An 18,964-nucleotide genomic window follows, 5' to 3' on the forward strand; every position below is an offset into this window, starting at 1 on the left:
CGATTGTTCCCCTGTGGATGGCAATGGCATCTACAGGGCAGTGGTGAGGCCATACCGCAAATGCTGGGCTCAGATTTGGGTACCTTACGACAACATGGAGACTGAAGTGCTGCAGTGTGTCTAGAAAAGAGGAGCAGGGAGTGAAGGCTCTGGAGCACAGGTGTTTGTGAGGAGTGGCGGAGGGAACCGGGGTTCTTGTCTGCACTCTGCAATTCCCTGGAGTTGTAGAAGCGGGTGGAGGCTGACTTTTCCTCCCACGGGAACAAGGGACAAGAGGAAGCAGCCTCAGACTGCACCAGAGCAGGGTTACTTTGGACATCAGGATACACGTTTCCGCCAAAGGGCTGTCAGGCGCTGGAGCCCCCACCCCTGAAGGCATTTAAAAGACCCGTGGATGTAGTGCCGAGGGACATGTTTTAGTGGCGAACTTGCCGGAGCTGCCTTAACGGCGGAACCGGCGACCTTAACTCGACAGCCACAGGCGCCGCCGCCCTCCGCGCTCCGACCGGGCCCGTGACGTCACGCGAGAGGCGGAAGGGGCTGGGCGCGCGGCGGAAGGGGCGCGAGGAGCGGCGGGGGCGCGGGGCCGGGGCCGCCACCGGCATGGCCAAGCAGTACGACATGGTGGAGTGCCCATTCTGCGACGAGGTCTCCAAGTATGAGAAGCTCGCCAAGATCGGGCAGGGCACCTTCGGGTGAGTGTTCCGTTGGTTCCGGTCCTTCCCTGCCTTGCGCCTTGCAACCCAGGACCCCGCCCGCTCCGGGACGCAGCGGCCCTTGTGTGTCCTTTGCCCAGTCACTCCTCTGGTCCCAGGAAACCAGCCTGTCTCCCCGAATCCTCTTTTTTCCACCCCGAGGCCTCACTCAGGCCCAGCCTCCTCATTCAAGCTTTATCCTGGAGACAGTTGAGGCGATGACTTGCAGTTTTGACCAAAATTCATGTGGAGCTGTACGAGCTCTGGGTTGCTTCAGTCAGTCATGAGGGTCTTGAGTCGGGAAAGGCTGTGGCTGAGTCGTGTGGCTGGTTTAGCACAGAGTTCACTGTGTGAGTCATTTGGTCTTGTCCATGGTTGCCTTATTTTCTTCCTTGTGCTGCTCACTTCTTTCTTTCTATTCTTACAGGGAAGTTTTCAAAGCCAAACATCGTCAGACAGGCAAGAAAGTAGCACTGAAGAAAGTGTTGATGGAAAATGAGAAGGAGGGGGTAAGCATGGAGGTGTGGGTGGGCTGTGTTTGGGAAGGCCTAGATCGGGGGTTCATCATTTTGGGATGACAGAGATGCATTTTCACCCAGTTCTTTAACAGTATTTACTGCTATAACATACCAGATCTTGAACTTATAAAGATGTGGACAGCATCCCAGCCACATGGCCTCTGATACCTATGATCTTCTCCTACTGATACTGTGATAATGTCGGGTCTTGTGAGTGCCCTGCCAAGATCTATAGCCTGTTACTGCCATCATGTCTGAAAAGTTACGTGGCAGCAGTTTGGTGCAGTAGCTGTGTGGTGACTGGGCTGAGAGATGATGCTGCCCATGCTCAGGAGGTAACACTACCCACACATTCCTCCTCCTCTGCAAAATCCTGTCATCCCAGTTGCAAGGCTCCACAGTGGCTGTTGTTTGTGAAAGAATCACAGAATTCCTTAGATTGGAAAAGACCTCCAAGATCATCAGGTCCAGTCATTAGTTTCACACTTACAAGTCCTTGACTAAACCAATTTCCTCAGCACAACATCTAATGACTGAATAGTTATGGTGGGAAAGGACCACCAGGATCATCCAGTCCAACCTTCATCCCATCTTCCTTATTCACTAGACCGTAGCCTAAAGTGCCACATCCACTCTTTTTAAACACCTTCAGGGATGGTGACTCTATTACCTCCCCGGGCAGCCTGTTCCAGTGCCTGACCACCCGCTCAGTAAAGAAATGAGTAGTACTCAGGGATATGCAGAGATAGGGTGAACTGGGGAGAAAGTTACTGACTTAAACAGCATCAACAGCAACTGAGAACTTGGGTCTGGGACTTGAGCTGTACTATGTCCCGTTATGAATGTACAAGGTAAGAGAGGAAGGAGGGGTGTCTGTCTCAGCACCATGCAAACATGTGTGTCTCATGGCAGAATCCCCCTCACCAGTGGTGGACTGATGGTAAATAAATCATAGAATCATAGAATGCTTTAGGTTGGAAGGGACTTCAAAGATCATCCAGTTCCAACCCACTGCCATAGGTAGGGACACCTCCCACTAGAACAGGTTGCTGAAGGCCTCATCCAACCTGGCCTTGAACACCTCCAGGAAGGGAGCATCCACAGCCTTCCTGAGCAACCTGTTCCAGTGTCTCACCACTTTCACTGCAAAGAACCCTCTCCTAACATTTAGTTTGAATCTCCTCTCTTGCAGTTTAAAGCCCTAGTCCTGTCAAAGACCTTGTCAATAGTCCCTCCCCAGCCTTCCTGTAGGTCCCCTTCAGACACTGGAAGGCCACTATAAGATCTCCTTGAAGCCTTCTCTTCTCCAGGCTGCAGAGCCCCAACTCTTGTAGCCTGTCCTCATAGCAGAGGTGCTCCATCCCTGTGAGCATCTTTGTGGCCTCCTCTGGACTCGCTCTAACAGCTTGATATCGTTCTTTTGCTGGGGGCTCCAGAACCCAAAGTTAGATAAATGTTAAAGCTCTGATTGCCCTTCGATTACTTTTATTTGTGTTGCTTGAGCAGGTGCCCTGCCAAGCTGCCGTGATCACGTCCTTAATGCTCTTTAGGTGAGTATCTCCTGTACCCCCAGTCTATGTTCTCTCTTTCTCCTTTCCAGTTCCCCATCACAGCCTTGCGAGAGATTAAAATCCTTCAGCTGCTCAAACATGAAAATGTGGTGAACCTCATAGAAATCTGCAGGACCAAAGGTAATTTATGGGGCTCTCCTGGCTGTTGACTTTTTTCAGCCCTCCTTTGCTCCTGAACAGGTTGATGCTTTGTGCTGGGAGTGAGGTCCTCAGCTGAGCATGGGCCTCACTCATCTTGGAAAACAGCTTCTAAATGAGTTAGGATGTTGCTGTAGCTTGACTGGAAAAGCTGTTGTCAGTTCTGCTAGAATATGCCTGCACCACGGCTGTGAATACTATTCGTATTGGAAAACACCCAACTGAGATGCTTGAAATAAACTAGCACCAGAGAGACAGAGACTTTAGAGCAGAGCATTATCAGCCCAGAGCTGATCTCGCAGCTGGACACAGCTGCTTCCCTGTTAGGAGCTGGAGCCATCCATTTTGGCTGGCTTGTGATGTTTAGTGGCACCTCTGAGCCGATGACACAATTCCAGCTGGAAACTCACTCAGTCTGTCTTTCAGTGAGTGATAGTAACTGTTCACACTGAACATTTGGACTCCACATGAACTGGTTCTGATCTGCTCTTCTACCTCCTCACTTTGGACAGTGTGGTTCCGATGCGCAACTGGCATGCTCAGTGCACCTGGCCTGGCTCTGTTTTCAGTGAAGTTGCTTTAAAACGTTTGTTAGCTTTTGTATCTAGTTCTTTTACGTGGACTTGTACTGGAAAAATACTTGAAAAAGTGCCATCTAGGGTTAAAGCCTGCCGTTCTCTAGTCAGTGATTCAGATAAATAAAAGTTGCAGGTATCCCTTGATGTTTTTAGAATAGTCCAGTCACTGAATGGGCAGAAATCTTTGGCCTAGGACCAGGAACTTGCAGTCACTCCAGTATTCCACTCTGTATAGCTCATTGTCTCAACAGGTCTAAGTAGAAACATTGACAAGTTAATTTTTAATTCATTGTTTGATTAAATGAGTTGTGATGATTGTGTATCTGGCATACCTAAGGTAAATGTTTTTGTACACGTTTATTTTTTGAGTTTTATTTGAATTCCCCTTTTCATCCAAATCTCCCTTGACCTCTGTTTCCAGTCCAGTAGAAATATTGTTTTTGCTGTTTCAAATTCTAAGCTTGTCTCTGTTTATATTGCCAAGGAGCAGTATCTGGGTAAGCAGCTGTGGACCTAGTCTGGCAGGTGGAGAAGAATGGTGTGTTTCTGTGGGGCTTAGTCATCATTTTCCAGTTGGAATTGCTGATGAGCAGATTTTACTGATTACAGCTGATGAAAATCAGCCTTTCTTTTTAATAATGTTTTCAATGTGTGTTCTAGGAACAAAATCGAAATCAATTGCTTCATTTGAGGTTTCCCATTACAGACTTCAAATTGCCATCGGAATTGAAGTTTTAAATCACTTGGTCGACATCATTCTGTTTTCTTAGATGCTCTTTGAGGTTGCGGGAAACCTCACTTTCTAATGTTATATTAGACAGATTTTCTCTGCTTCTGCATGTTTCTTGGAGCTGTTTCTGTGGGTGTCTCCTCTATTGCTGATGCAATCAGTGATAAAGGTTTCAAAGGTTTTTAGGCCCTTTCTTTGCCTGTCGGATGACATTCACTAATGAGATCCCCATCCCTAGTTCTTTCGCTGCTAGTTGTGCTGTCTTAGTACCTCTTTCTGAGGGCTCTTGAGACCTGCAGGCTGTCTCCAGTTCTTTGTGTTCCTGTGCCCTATTTTTTTTTGTAGTGAGCACTGTATGAGTAGCCAGGTGGCTGGAAGTTGATAGGAGCTATGATGGGATTAGGAGCCCCTTGCTGACAGTCCCTCATTGCCTCTCCTGTAGCCTCTCCGTACAACCGCTGCAAGGGCAGTATCTACCTTGTGTTTGACTTTTGTGAACATGACCTGGCAGGCCTCCTCAGCAATGCTCATGTCAAATTCACTCTCTCGGAGATCAAGAAGGTTATGCAGATGCTGTTGAATGGACTTTACTACATCCATAGGAACAAGGTAAGGGGCCAGATGCATTCTGTGCTTGAGGTCACTCTGCTCTCTGTGGCTTTCCAAGGAATGGATGTGTCTTAGCAGAGGATAGAGGGAAGTTCCTTGTGCTTCATCTCGTGACTCCCTGCTGGCACCAGGTGCTGAAGGAGAGTACCTTAATAGCTTAACTTTACGATGTCTGTCTGTCTGTCTTTGTACAGATCTTGCATCGAGACATGAAAGCTGCAAATGTTCTGATAACACGGGATGGAGTCCTGAAGCTTGCAGACTTTGGGCTGGCTCGAGCTTTCAGCCTGGCTAAGAACAGCCAGCCAAACCGGTATACCAACCGGGTTGTAACTCTGTGGTATCGTCCACCAGAGCTGCTCCTAGGTAAGTGATGGGCTCTGCCAGCTTTTGTGCTCTTCTCATTACCCTGGGTGACTAACATGGCATCTCTGTTTAGGGGAGCGGGACTATGGTCCCCCCATTGACCTCTGGGGTGCAGGCTGCATCATGGCAGAGATGTGGACCCGCAGCCCCATCATGCAGGGGAACACGGAGCAGCACCAGCTTGCCCTCATCAGCCAACTGTGTGGATCTATTACACCGGAGGTGAGGGTGAGAGGGTGGGAGAAGAGAGGTGTGAAGTGATAGTGTGGGCAGGATCTGAGACTGGGCACTGCTGGGCCACTTTACTGCCCTGTGCACTAGGTGCTGTGTGTTTCTGGCACTGGAGTGTGCCAGCTGCTGGTAGGGAGGCTGGGGAAGTTCTGCAAACGTGATTTGCCTCTTGGAAGCTGAGTGCAGAGTGGCACACTGCACTTCCCTTGCTGTTCTGTGTAAATTAGCTTTGTTCAGTTTCTGTAGGAGAAGGGCATGAACTTGGCCTGCGAGACCTCCTTTGGGAAGGGTAGGTTGTGTTCTTGTTTTTGAGCAGAGAGCAGGTGCTGACAGTTCTGAGTGTGAAAGAACACAACACTGTTTAGGAATCTCTTCTAGCCTGTGTTAAGCGTTTGGCTTTCAGATAAACACCCTCTGAATTTCTGCTTAAAGCAGAGTATTGTATTTCGTTTAGGAGGTGTTTGTCTCAGGTGCTGTGTGCGAACCATCTGGAAAAGCCTCTTTAATTCTGGCTTATGATTTTTCAGCTGGTAAGGAAGTGACAGACAGTAACTGCCCAAGATCCTATAGGTCAAAGGGAGACAGGTAGCATAACATCAGGTCTGGCTTCAGAGGCTTGATATTTCTGTAACATATCTTATGTACAGCAACTGAAGGCATTTTTTTTAATGTAAATGGATGCTATGGTTTCTTGCAGATCAGACTTGAAAAAAGTGGTAGAGATTGCAGCTTTCTAGGGATAAAAGGTGCCATAGACATTCAGATCATTATTTATCAATACGTTTTGTCACTTTACCTTTGTGGATCTTGTAGTTGGCCTGATTTGTGCTCTCTTGTAGCTGTTATGGGAGAAAAAAAAATCCTGGAGCATCTTGTATGCTGCTACCATACCAGGAGGACTTTGTCCTGGCTGGTCCCATGCTCCTCCAGGCTTTACCCTTTAGTGCCTCCTTCATGCTGTAGGAGCAAGGTCTGCTGGCTTGAAAGTTACAAAATGGTACTCTTCTGGTAGACCTGCCTTGCTTTGCCTGAGAGTGTTCACAGCAAAAATGGCTTGTACTCTGTGTAACTATTTCTTCCCAACTCCCCTTTCCTACCTCTTTGCAGGTTTGGCCAAACGTGGATAAATATGAGCTGTATCAGAAGCTGGATCTTCCCAAGGGCCAGAAGCGCAAGGTGAAGGATCGCCTGAAAGCCTACGTCAAAGACCCTTATGCACTTGACCTCATTGACAAGCTGCTGGTGCTGGATCCTGCCCAGCGAATCGATAGTGATGATGCACTGAACCATGACTTCTTCTGGTCAGACCCCATGCCCTCGGACCTCAAAAACATGCTATCTACTCATAACCAGTCCATGTTTGAGTACCTGGCCCCACCACGTAGGAGAGGTGGACACATGCCCCAGCAGCCGACTAACCAAGGCAGGAACCCAGCCACCACCAACCAGACTGAATTTGACAGGGTGTTTTGAGTGAGGGCTTCCTCAGTGAGGCCTTTCCATCTGGGATTGGACTTTGTACAAGGTGAAGTGCCTGCCGGCTTTAACTGAGCTCTGCTGTCTCCTCATGCAGCATCTCAGCTGCCATGCAGCTGTGTGACTGGGGAGGTGATACCCGTATTAAGTTTCTTTACTGCAGATTTCCTGTACCAGAATCTCATAAAAATAAATAATTTAATAGAATGGTACAGCAACAGGGTCACCTCAAGCTAGGTACTGCTGGAGAGGAACCCTAAACAAAGAAATCACTGGGCAGTTATGCCCTTGCAGTCTACGTTGCCCTCTCGTCATGTGATTGTTCAGCCCAATAGTAGTGTTTGGGTCTGAGATCTTCCTGTTCCTCTTAAGATCCTTTCTCTGTGTCCAGGTAGTCTCTTCCTTTCATTATCTGGAGGATGCAGCTTCTGCTAACAGATGTGCTTACCTTACTTTTCACAGGCCTCAGGGCCTCCTTTCTTATAACTAAATGTAAGTTCAGCCTGAGTTCACCACTAAAGCCTAAGGCTTTATCAAGACATTCTATTGATCACAGAATATTAGGAGTTGAAAGTGACTTCAAAATATCATCCAGTCCAATGCCCCTGCCAGAGCAGGATCTTCCTCAACAAGAGCAAGTTTAAGATCCTGCACCTGGGTTGGCACAATCCCAAGCACAAATCCAGGCTGGATGGAGAATGGCTGAGAGCAGCCCTGAGGAAAAGGACCTAGGGATCTGGGTTGCTGAAAAGCTTAACATGAGCCTACATGGTGCACGTGCAGCCCAGACAGCCAACTGTGTCCTGGGCTGCAGCAAGAGCAGCATGGCCAGCAGGGCAAGGGAGGAGATTCTCTGCCTTTGCTCTTGTCAGACCCCACCTGGAGTACTGTGTGCAGTTCTGGAGCCCCCAACACAAGAAGGACATGGAACTGTTGGAGCCAGTCCAGAGGAGGGCCACGAAGATGCTGAGAGGGCTGCAGCAGCTCTGCTATGAGGACAGGCTGAGACAGGTGGGGCTCTGCAGCCTGGAGAAGAGAAGGCTTTGAGGAGACCTTATAGTAGCCTTCCAGTATGTGAAGGGGACCTACAGGAAGGCTGGGGAGGGACTATTTACAAGGTCTTGTAATGACAGGATGAAGGGTAATGGGTTTAAACTGGAGGAGGGGAAATTGAAACTAGATGTCAGGAAGGGGTTCTTTACTGTGAGAGTGGTGAGATACTGGCACAGGTTGCCCAGGGAGGCTGTGGCTGCTCCCTCCTTGGAGGTGTTCAAGGCCAGGTTGGGTGAGACCTTGAGTGACTTGTTCTAGTAGGAGACATCCCTGCTTATGGCAGGGGTTTGGAACTGGATGATTTTTGAGATCGCTTCCAACCTAAACCATTCTGTGATCACTCAGGAGCACATCCAGGCGGATTTTGAATATCTCCAGAGAAGGAGATTCTACAACTCTGGGCAGCCTGTTCCAGTATTCTTTCAGGCTCACAGTGAAAAAAAATTCCTCATGTCTATGGAACTTCCTATGCCTCAGTTTCAACCCATTGCCCCTGTCCTGTCATTGGGCATCACAGAGAAGAGCCTGGCTCCATCCTCCTTGCACTCATGCTTTGCATATTTATAAACATTAATGCAGTGAGTCCATCAGCATAAATGCTGGTGCTGGTGCAGCCTCGTTCTGCAGCCTCACAGGGTGTGAGGGATCCAGGTAGGGTTTCTCTATGTCAGAAAGTTGAAGGTTGAAAAGTAAATTGATAAAAGCATTTAGTTAATAGCTGAAGTTTCTGACAAATTAAACTCTAATAGAGCAGTCAGAAAAGCAGAAAGTCTCTAATGAAAAGAATGGAGCTGGCAAAAGTACTTCCCTTGTCTTCATTGTGGAAGCTTTCTCTGGATTAAAGAAGGCTTGTTCCTCGCAGCTCTCGCTCCATTTGGAGCAGGACAAAGGTTACAGGCCTTTGCTCTGTAGTTGGGTGATACTGATAGCTACAGCTCATGCTGAGATAAAATAATGCTGTTTCTAGAGCCAGCCCTACCCAATTGAGGAATGACTGGTTTTCTTGCATGTATTACACATAATTCCTCAGGTCCTGAGAACACCCAGCTGCAACGTGTGGCAGATGTCACCTTATGGGTAAGACCCCCATGGCTGCCTTAGAGTGCCGGGATTCTTATTGGAATTATTGGACAGAATTAACCTTTGTCTCACTTTTTTTCCAGCGCCCCTAGAAGGACTTGTGCTGACACAGATTCAGAAAGCTGAAACCATTCAATGGTTTAATTTATCAGAGCACAGGAGATTCGTGGCTGTCAGTGATAAAAGGACCGTCTGTGAGGTGGTCTCAGGGTAATAAATACCAGAGGACATACGACATGGTCAGAGATGCACACTTGAGGAAGAGCTCAGTGTTAGTGTGAGGAGTTAAAGAGGCAGACATTTCTCTTTTTCATGCGGACGCTTCAGATTTATGTTCCTTTGTAGCTAAAACAGGATTTAAAAATAAAAAAGCCTGTATTTACTATGTTATAACGACGGCTTTAAAAGATCGAAACCCGAGCTGGTACGGCGCCAGCGTATGCTCGACGAAGTCTCGGGGCCTTTGCGAGTTGCAGCTTGCGCCGTGGAAGGCGCCGTTGCTGCGGGAGCGGGCTGATGCGTTGCTACGGACTGCGCGCCCGCGCTTTGTAGTCGCGCGTTGCTACGGATTCAGCTCCGCATTTTCACGCATGCGCCAGAGAGGTTGAGGCGGATTAACCCGAGTCAAGCCGAATGGCGCTGAACTCAAGTCGATTCGGAGGGAGCCGAGCGGCGACGAACAGATCTGAACTCGGCCGAACGGCGCCGAATCGAGCTAGTCGGAACCGGAGCGGAACGAGTGAAGACGGAGCGAGCTGAGTCACTCCGGCTGGAGCGGAAGGAGCTGAGCCGAGGCGGAGGGAGTGGAGCTGTCCAAGGCCGAGAGGGACGGAGCCGCCGTCCTTTCGGGGGAAAGGAAAACTTCATGCATTCTCTGAGAGAGGTTCGTTCTTTTTTGTCTCATGCAAGAGTATTCAGCAGATAAATTGATCAGCAGCGGCGGATCTGAGACACGTTTTAGAACAACTCGCGTAAGTAATGGACTTTGAAATTGCTCCATGTATAGCCTCCTTTTTTAATAGAACAGTCAGAACAGAGCTGTCTGCATTTCCAGTGTTCCATAGTCAGTCTAAGCATCTGTTCTGTGCTGCCCAGAGACTGTAGATAAATGTAACTAAAGAACTAACCCTGAACAGTCTAATATCTGATATCCAGTGCCTTTGAGTGACCCCCAATACTACACAGTCATGCCTGCTGTCTTCAATAACCCCAAAATTCCTTCCCAGTGCTTGAAGTAACCCCCATATCTCCTTCCAGTACTCCCAGTGCGGCCCCAGTGTCCTCCCAGTATCTCAAACTCTCTTCTGATGCTCCCAGTAACATTTCTCACGTTGCTATGGACACGGCGCATAGGTCGTGTGCCGCGCGCTCTCCTCCTCACTGCTGCCGCTGTGTGGCAACTGAGAGGAACTGCTTTGTATTTGGTGACCATAGAGCAGCAGGCATCCGCGGGCTGGTGCTTTGCTTTATGTTCCATGGCTCTTGGCCAACTAGGAACCACAACGGAAGGGAATTCGAGCATGTGATAAGTTAAAGGATGAGGCTTCCTGTAAAATAGCTGTGGAAGTGTTTTGGTTTTTTTTAAAAATTATTTTTTATTTTTATTTAATTTTCTGGGGCCCCCCAAAAAGAGTCTGGAAGCTTCTAAGGGCAGGGGTCTGGGTACATCTAAAGTGGGTTTGGGTGTCTCAAAAGTTGTTTTAGGCCCGATTAAAGGGATCGGGAGTCATCTGGGATCTTTTACGGAGTAGTGGAGTTCCAGGGTTTGGGGTCTTGCAGGATATCAGGGTGTTTAACTCTGGTTTTCAGTGTTCACACATGCCTGGAAGTGCTAGCCATTGTCACCAGCGTCATCTAAAAGGGATCTGGTGGCATCTGAAGGGGTTTTGAGGGTGACAGGAGGTTTCTAGGGGCATCTAAAAGGGTCCTGGGGATCTACAATGGTGCTGAGGGTAGCAAATGGGGTTTTGGGGACATTTAAAGGTGTGCAGGGACATCTAAGAGGCTCTAGGGGGCAGCTAAAGCAGTGTGCAGGCATCTAAAGTGAGTCTGGGGATACCTAAAGAAGGTCTGTGAGCATCTAGAGGAAGTCTGGGGCCATCTTTAGGGTGTCTGTAGGCATCTTAAGTGGGTGTGCGAATACCAAAAGGGGTTAGGAGAGCATCTAAGGAGGTCTTGGGGCCTTCTGGATTTTCCCTGGTGGGCTACTAGGGGGTCTCTGGAGTGTCCTGAAAGAGCTGGGGGGTGCTCTCAGTGATGCTTAGTGGTTTCTCTGGGGTCTTCTAAGGAGTTGTGTGGTGTCACATTTTGGAGTTTCACAGGATTTGAGGGAGCCTCATTCTGTTTTTTGGTGTCCTTTCAGGCTCAGGACCTCCAGCCATGCCCCTTTTGGCATCTTCAAGACAAATGTGGACAGCAGGGCAAGGGAGGGGATTCTGCCCTATTAATCTGCTCTTGTGAGATCTCAACTGGAGTACTGCGTACAGTTCTGGAGCCCTCAACACAAGAAGGACATGAAACTGTTGGAGTGAGTCCAAAGGAAGGCCATGAAGATGATCAGAGGGCTAAAGCACCTCTGCTATGAGGACAGGCTGTGGGACTTGAGGCTCCTCAGCCTGGAGAAGAGAAGTTTTTGAGGAGACCTTGTAGTAGCCTTCTGGTATCTGAAGGGGACCTACAGGAAGGCTGGGGAGAGACTGTTTCCAAGCTCTTGTAATGACAGGATGAGGGGTAATGGGTTTAAACTGGAAGAGGGGAGATAGGATGTAAGGAAGAAATTATTTGCAGTGAGGGTGGTGAGACACTGGCACAGGTTGCCCAGGGAGGTTGTGGCTGCTCCCTTCCTGGAGGTGTTCAAGGCCAGGTTGGATGAGGCCTTGAGCAACCTGCTCTAGTGGGAGGTGTCCCTGCCTACGGCAGGGGGTTGGAACTGGATGATCCTTGAAGTCACTTCCAAGCTAATTCTATGAGTTCTATTTGAAGGTGATGTGGGGGCATCTAAAGTGGTTTTAAGGGTGACAAGGCGGGGTGTATGGGACATCTAAAGGAGATCTGTGAGCATTTAGAGGGGTTCTGGGGCTGCCTTAAGGGTATCTGTGGGTGTCTGAAGTGGGTCTGGGGGGCATCAAAGGGGAATTTGCGTGCATCTAAAGGGTTCTGTGGGCATATAGAGGCGTCTCTGCAGGGTCCCAAACGAGTTGCGGGGTGGTCCTCAGTGTGGTTTTGGGGTCTCTATCAGGTCCTCTCAGTTTCTGGGTTCTTCTATGGCCTTGCTAGGGACTGAGTGTTCCAGCGCCGCAGACTCTCACGCTGATTGCTGTCCTCTTGTGGCCACAACGAGGTACTGCTTGCTGCTATCTGCTGCTAAGGAGTCTGAGAGGCTTCCAAAGGGGCTTAGGAGGCATGTAAAGGTTTTGTTGGCATCTAAAGAGGTATTGTGGACATCTAAGTTGGTCTGTTGGCCTCTGGAAGATACCTGGAGGGCTTCTGGGAGTGTCTGGAGGGTCCTGGAGGAGTTGGCGAGGGGTCCCACAGGATTTGAGGTGGTCTTACTCTGGTTGTCAGTGTCCCTGCAGGTCTAGGACCCCCCAGCCATGCCCCACCGGCATCTAAAAGTAATGTGGAAGCATCTGGAGGGGAGTTTGAGGATGACAAAGGTGATGTGAGGGCATGTTGAACAGATTGGGGTGTATCAAAAGAGCTTTTAGGGACATCTAAGAGGTTTGGGGCATCTGAGGTTGTTTAGGGGACATCTAAAGCCATGGGGTAGATCTAAAGTGGGTCCAGGAACATGTAAAGTAGGTCTGTGAGCATCTAAGTGGGGTCTGGGACCATGTGAGGGGACTCTGGGGTTATCTAAAGTGGGTCTGGAAGTACAAAATGAGGTGTTGTGGGCATCTAAATTGGTTTGGGGCCCCCTGGAGGTTCTTTTGGGGGCTCCTGAGGGGTGGCGGGGGGGTTCTCAGTGAGGTTTTGGGGTCTCTGTGGGGCCTCTGTTGTGTGTGGGGTCCTCTGTGGGATGGGTGGTGACTTGCTGCTCAGTGTTTGGTGGCCGCGGGGCTGCTGCCTTGCTTTGTGCTCCACGGCTCTTGGCCAGCCAGGAGCCACAGGGGATGGGCATTCCAGAGTGGCATGGGTGAAAGGATGAGGCTGCCTGTGAAGTGCGTTTAGGCTTTGTTGTTGGTTTCTATTGGAGGTTGTCTTGCTCCTTCTTTCTATGTTGTTTGTTAGTTGGTGAGGGTTTTCTGATGTGTTTTTTCTTTCTTTTTGTAGGGAGCTTAATTTCTTTGCCCCAGATCCAGTTGCAGATTTGTATTCGGCCACAGCCACAAATGCTGGCAGAGTGGGATGCTTTGGTACCAGAATGTGAAGCTGTTTTAAATGCAATTTCTCATTGCAAAGGGTTCAGAAATGGATTTCCTTTGGAGAATGGGGGCAGAAATGTCTCTGTGGTGAGTTGCTGCAAAGTGCCAGCCTTGACAACTGATCTCTGACCACCTTTAAAAACTTCTCCCTCAGAGCTTGCTTGGAGGAGAGGAACTTCTCTGTAGGCTTGGTACTTCCTGCTTTGTTGGCCCCTCTTGTTCTCCTGCTGTGTGACGAGATCTAGCTTGGGTTGGGGGTAAAGCTTCTGACCTGATGCAAAATGTGCTGCTCTGTGCTCTGAGAAGGCAGTTTTGTCACCAAAGCATTTGGCACTTTCAGGACGCAGGCCCAGGCCATTGCTCTGCAGCTTGGTGATACTGATAGCTGCAGCAGTGCTGAGATAAAGCAGTTTCTAGAGCCAGGGCTGCCCCACGGAGGAGTGAAGGTTTTTCTGGCAGGTGTTGCACAGGGCTCCTCAGGTACTCCACACGCCCAGCTCCAGTGCATGGCCAACGTCCCCTTGTGGCTGCGTGAGAGTGCCAGGGCTCTTACTGGAACTGCTGGGCAGAATTCATGTTGTTCTTCTTTTCTTCCAGCACCCCAAGAAGGGCTTGAACTGAGACAGGTTCAGAGAGCTGAAACCATCCAATGGTTTAATCTATCAGAGCAGCAGGCACAAGAGGTTTGTGACTGCCAGGGATGAATGCACCAACTGCAAGGTGGTCTCAGGGTAGTAAATCTTGGGTAACATTGACACACTTGAAGATGTGGCCCTGGTAGTGGAGGCTCCTTGTCTGGAAGGATTTCAGTATCCCAGTTGGACATTGTGATGCTGGGCAAGCTGCTGTGGGTGCCTCTGCTTTAGCAGGAGGATTGGACCAGAAGTCCCTTCCAACCCTAGAAATATGCCAAACAAATGAACAAAAACCCCTCCAAAATGAAACTACTGATAGTCCAGAAAAGGTGAGAAAAGAACAGTTTTAAAGATCTCTTGACTTTTGTATTTTCCTTCCTCTTCCAGGCTGTTCTTTATGTTCATCAAATCATCAAAGAGTTTGGGTTGGATGTGACCTCAGAGCTCATCTAGTTCCAGCCCCTGTGCCCTGGGCAGGGATAGCTTCCACTAGCCCAGGTTGCGCCAAGCCTGTTTGGGGCTTTTTAGCTTGTTAATTAAAATATTTCAAGTGCCGAGAAAATCTGAAGCAGTTCTTTTCCCCTCAGGACAGAGAGCACATTCTGTGGCCTCAGGATCTGAGAGCGTGTGGTCTGAGCCCGGAATGCCTGAAGCAGAGGAGCTTCCAACTTCCTGCCTGCCTGTGGCAAGCAGAGGATTCAGGCAAGTGTTTGGTTGGTGAAAATCAGGTTGGGAAATTTTCATCTGAACCTCTTAATTGTCAATGTTTTGTTTTTTGAGAGGGCGGATGAGAGAGTTGGGGTTGTTGAGTGTGGAGAGGAGAAGGCTCTGAGGAGACCTTCTTGTGGCCTTGCAGCATCTGAAGGTGGCTCCAGGAAAGTTGGGGAGGGACTTTTTAGGGTGTTGTTCAGCATGAGGGTGGTGAGAGACTGGAAGAGGCTGCCCAGGGAGGTGGTGGAAGCCTCATCCCTGGAAGTTTTTAAAGGCAGGCTGGATGTGGCTCTGGACAACGTGCTCTAGTGCGAGGTGTCCCGCCCGTGGCAGGGGGGTTGGAAGTGGCTGATGTTTGAGGTCCCTTCCAACGCTGCCGATGCTGTGATGCACTCAAGCCTCTTTCTCTGGCTGCTCCACAAAAGGAGGGTGGGTTTTGTTGCTGCCTTGGCTGCAAAAGTGAGATGCAGTTTTATGGTGGCTCTTGCCCAGTCTCTGCCAGTGCTGCCAGTGAGAGCCACTGCCTCCCAGTGCTCCCAGTGACCCCAGTCTCTGATGGTGCTCCCCATAATTCCCAAAGCCTGGGCTCTTAGTGGAGCTGTTGGACAGCAGTAACCTTTGTCTCTCTTTTCTTGCAGTGCGCCCAGAAAGGACTTGGAGTGGCAGAGGTTCCAAGAGCTGGAAGCATCCCATGGTTTAATGCATGAGAGCAAGAGGCAGCATAGAGCCGTGGCTGACAGTGATAAGTGCAGGACCTGCAGGGCGATGTCAGGGTAGTAAATGTTGGGGGGCATGCGAGAGGGTGGGAGCTGCTGCCCTGTGCGGCAGCTCTGCTAGAAGAGAAAAGCAGCCGGGGCTCAGCCATGTGCCAGAGGTGCCAAAGTTCGGCAGAAGGATGTCTCTGGCTTGGGTAGAGAAGAAGGAGCAGAGCCTGTCAGCTGTCCTTGTCTCTGTTTTTGCTTGCCTGATGCCATAGAGGGGGTGTGGGCTGTGATGATGCAGCAGAGTGAGGGGTGGGGGCAGCCTCCCTTGCAGGGTGCTTGCAGCCCTGCACGGTTGAAGGGCCTGAGAATTCTTGGAGAGGATTAAAACATGCTGCAGACTGCGTTAGTGGGAGGTGCTCCAGGAGAATAAGAGCTGTGTTTTTCCTCTAGCTACTGCAGAACGGCCTTAATTCTCGTGTCAGCAGCTCCCCCTGTGTCTCCTCTGCCGTCTGTAAATCCCTCAAGAGTAGATCAAAGAAGTCCTGAGTAGCCCCAGCTGGAGTTGAGAGCTGTCCCTATAAACTGAGTGTGTAGGAGTGGCAGAGCGTGGGCTGTGCCTTGCGTGCGGTGTGCTGTTGGCAAAGGCAATAGGCAGAGCGGCGCTGGGCTGAAGGCGCTGCCCCCGGCCGGGCGCAGAGGCGCTCTCGGTTGTCTGTGCTGCCCTCCGGTGTTTGCTCGTGGGTACTGCAGTTGTGTAGCGGCTGCGGTGTGGCGCCGGTGCTGAGTGCTGCCACCGTGTGTTTGCTTGTCCACACTGCATTTCCTCAGCCGCGGCGGTCGCCCGTTTTCCTGCCTCGTCTCTAAAGGCCGTGCACGACTGAAGTGGGTGAAAGCTGAGGGGAGGGGAGGAGAGGAGGGGAAGGTGAGAGGTGGGAGGGAGAGCTGAGAACTGGTTTGGATTTGTAAGTATTGGAGTGAGGAGTTAAAAGCGGCAGGCAGGGGGGGCGGGCCGGCGCTCGGGGGGCGGGCCGGCGCTCGGGGGGGCGGGCCGGCGCTCGGGGGGGCGGGCCGGCGCTCGGGGGGCGGGCCGGCGCTCGGGGGGGCGGGCCGGCGCTCGGGGGCGGGCCGGCGCTCGGGGGGCGGGCCGGCGCTCGGGGGGCGGGCCGGCGCTCGGGGGGCGGGCCGGCGCTCGGGGGGCGGGCCGGCGCTCGCGCTGAGCAGGCTGCAGCGGAATGGCGGCGAGCACAGAGCGGCAGGCAGGCAGGCGGGCAGGGCGTTACGGGCCAGAGGGAAGCCTCCCGCGTTCCCCGGCAGAGCTGCGTTCTTTGTCTCTCGCAGCAGAGGAGTTCGGGCAGGTGAGTTGCTTGGCAGCGGCGCCGCATCTGAGACGCGTTTTAGCGCAGCTGCCGTAAGTAGCCTTTGCGGCGCTGTCTGCACGTGTGCGGGGGTCTGGAGGCATCTGTAGGTACCCTTAGGGGCCTGGAGGGCTCTCTGGGTGTCTGTGGAGGTGGTTAGGGGTCGGTAGAGGTGTGTGTGGTGCTGTAGGTGTCTCAAAAGGCTGTGAAGGTCTTGAGGTGCCTTGCAAAGGTCTCGAGGTGTCTGTAGGGGTCTGCAGGGTTCTCTGGCAGTCTGTAGAGGTCTGTGGGGGTCTCTAGGGGCCTCTTAAAGACATGCAGGGGTCTGCAGGGCTCTATGGAAAGGTCGGGAGGGGTCCCTAGAGGTCTCTAGGAGGCTGGAGGGGTGTGCAAGTGTCTGTAGCATTCAGCAGGTGTGTGGAGGTTTCTGTTCTGGGCCCGCAGGTGTCTGCAGGCATCTTGTAAAGGTCTGCAGGGGTCTGTGGAGCTCTGTCAGGCATCTGTTAAGTGTCTGCAGGAATCCATTGAAGGTGTGGAGGGGGCTGCAGGGCTCTGCAGAGGAGGCTGTGGCTGTGTGTAGAGGTCTTAGGGGTGTGAAGAGTTTGCAGGGGTCTGTGAGGGTCTGCAGAGCCCTTGGAAAGGTCTGAAGTTGTCTGCAGGAGTCTGGAGTTGTCTCTAGGGCACTGCAGGGCTCTGCAGGGGTCTGCTGGTGCGGGAGGAGTGGGCTGGCGGAGCCACGCCCCCCGGGCTGCGGAGCCACGCCCCCTCCCTGGCCTTTCGTGCCTGGCTCTGGTTGCTGCCTCTGTATTTGCATAACCACACCCCCTATCCATAGCCACGCCCCCTCCCCATGCTGCGCCTGGCCCCGCCCCCTCGGCCCCGCCCCACAGTAACTAATTATATGGTGACAGATTTGGAGCTTCCTTTGGAGGAGGAGTTGAGGAGGTGGCTGCTGATTGGTGGATTGTGATGGGCGTGGTTTGCCGCTTGTTCTGCCTCCCTCATTTGCATACATTTCAATATCAGGCTCTGCCTTTGAGTACCTTGGAGATGGGTTGGGGGTTGGGGAGGGGTTACCGGGAGGGTCAGCAGCTGATTGGTGGATCCTGGGGGGGCTGTGGGCATGGTCACCCCTGTGCCCTGTCCCTCATTTGCATAAATGAAGGCAGGGTCCACCTGGCAGAGTTTGGTGCTTTATTGGGGGGGGGGGAACTGGTTAGGACGGGGAGGGTCAGCAGCTGATTGGTGCGTCCTCTGGCGTGGGCGGGGCCTGCCCCTGCCCCGCCCCTCCGAAGTGCTCGATGGTCTCCAGCACAGCCCCAGCAGCTCCAGGAAGGAGGAGACCTCCCCCTGCAGGCCTCCAGCCCCCCGGGAGACCCAGAGCCTATGGGGGGAGGGCTCAGGGACCTCCAATAACCTCCCAGGGACCTCCAATAACCTCCCAGGGACCTCTGATGACCTCCTGGGGACCCCCAGACCCTCCCGGGGACCCCCAGACCCTCCCAGGGACCCCCAGACCTTCCTAGGGACCTCTCAGGGACCCTCAGACCCTCCTAGGGACCACCCAGGGACCCGCAGACCCGCCCACTGGCCTCCCAGAGACCCCCACTCACCTCCTTGTATGCCCCCACTAATCCCCCAGCCCCTCCCCGTCCCCGCCCAGCGCCCCCCAGTGCCCACTCAGGCCCTCAGCTTGTCCCCGCAGCACTGCAGCCTGGCCTGGGGGCGCTGCTGAGGCCTCCCCCAGGGCCGGGCTGGGGGCTGCAGGCCTGGGCCCAGCGCCCTCAGTGCCACCTGTGCCAGGCCAGCAGGCAGCGGCAGCAGCACCTCCCTGGCAGGGCAGGTCAAGGAGCTTCGGGGGAGGGACTCCAGCACCCCCCAGCGTCCCCCCAGTCCCCTCCCACTGCTCCCAGTCCCCCCCAGGCACCCCGGGACTCTCTACGGCACCCACAGACCCTTCCCCTCCCCCCCCCAGCCACCTCTGACCCCTGTCAAAACCTCACCCGGGGACCCCCATGACACCCCCAGACCCTCCCTCTGCTCCACTGCCCCCCTCCCCCCAGCCACCTCGGACCCTTCCCAAGGCGCCCCCAAACCCCCCCAACCCCGGGGGCCGCCTACACCACCCCCAGAACCCCCCCCTACCCCCT

At 52.2% G+C, this 18,964-nt stretch overlaps 1 protein-coding gene and 2 long non-coding RNA genes across 5 annotated transcripts; 2 read left to right on the plus strand and 1 right to left on the minus strand.

Moving 5' to 3' along the window:
• The first annotated feature begins 463 nt into the window (after positions 1-463).
• LOC135190183 (cyclin-dependent kinase 9) lies at positions 464-9,438 on the plus strand. The gene is made up of 7 exons (XM_064171207.1): positions 464-695; positions 1,123-1,204; positions 2,814-2,904; positions 4,673-4,839; positions 5,034-5,205; positions 5,279-5,427; positions 6,544-9,438. Exons 1-7 carry the CDS (start codon positions 604-606, stop codon positions 6,907-6,909), a joined length of 1,119 nt encoding a protein of 372 aa, XP_064027277.1. The 5' UTR covers positions 464-603; the 3' UTR covers positions 6,910-9,438.
• Positions 9,439-9,563: 125 nt separating this feature from the next.
• Positions 9,564-15,689, plus strand: LOC135190184 (uncharacterized). Of its 3 annotated transcripts, XR_010308441.1 has the most exons (6): positions 9,564-10,016; positions 11,408-11,572; positions 13,318-13,496; positions 14,007-14,542; positions 14,632-14,746; positions 15,394-15,689. It is a non-coding gene; the product is annotated as an uncharacterized LOC135190184 (long non-coding RNA). The 3 variants fall into 3 exon arrangements; XR_010308440.1 differs by having other exon boundaries at positions 14,007-14,746; XR_010308442.1 differs by having other exon boundaries at positions 9,564-9,928; positions 14,007-14,746.
• Positions 15,690-17,985: 2,296 nt separating this feature from the next.
• Positions 17,986-18,742, minus strand: LOC135190187 (uncharacterized). The gene is made up of 2 exons (XR_010308444.1): positions 18,356-18,742; positions 17,986-18,221 (listed from the first exon to the last, which is right to left on the minus strand). It is a non-coding gene; the product is annotated as an uncharacterized LOC135190187 (long non-coding RNA).
• Between the last annotated feature and the right edge of the window lie 222 nt (positions 18,743-18,964).

This window comes from Pogoniulus pusillus, chromosome 35 (assembly GCF_015220805.1).
Source record: "Pogoniulus pusillus isolate bPogPus1 chromosome 35, bPogPus1.pri, whole genome shotgun sequence".
Lineage (NCBI taxonomy): Eukaryota > Metazoa > Chordata > Aves > Piciformes > Lybiidae > Pogoniulus > Pogoniulus pusillus.

What these genes read in the sequence shown, in the direction of transcription:
- LOC135190183 (XM_064171207.1), top strand. Translation starts at nt 604, where the DNA reads ATGGCCAAGCAGTACGACATGGTGGAGTGCCCATTCTGCGACGAGGTC. An exon ending in TGGAAAATGAGAAGGAGGGG is followed by an intron (nt 1,205 to 2,813) that starts GTAAGCATGGAG and finishes TCTCCTTTCCAG; the next exon opens with TTCCCCATCACAGCCTTGCG. An exon ending in TCCACCAGAGCTGCTCCTAG is followed by an intron (nt 5,206 to 5,278) that starts GTAAGTGATGGG and finishes ATCTCTGTTTAG; the next exon opens with GGGAGCGGGACTATGGTCCC.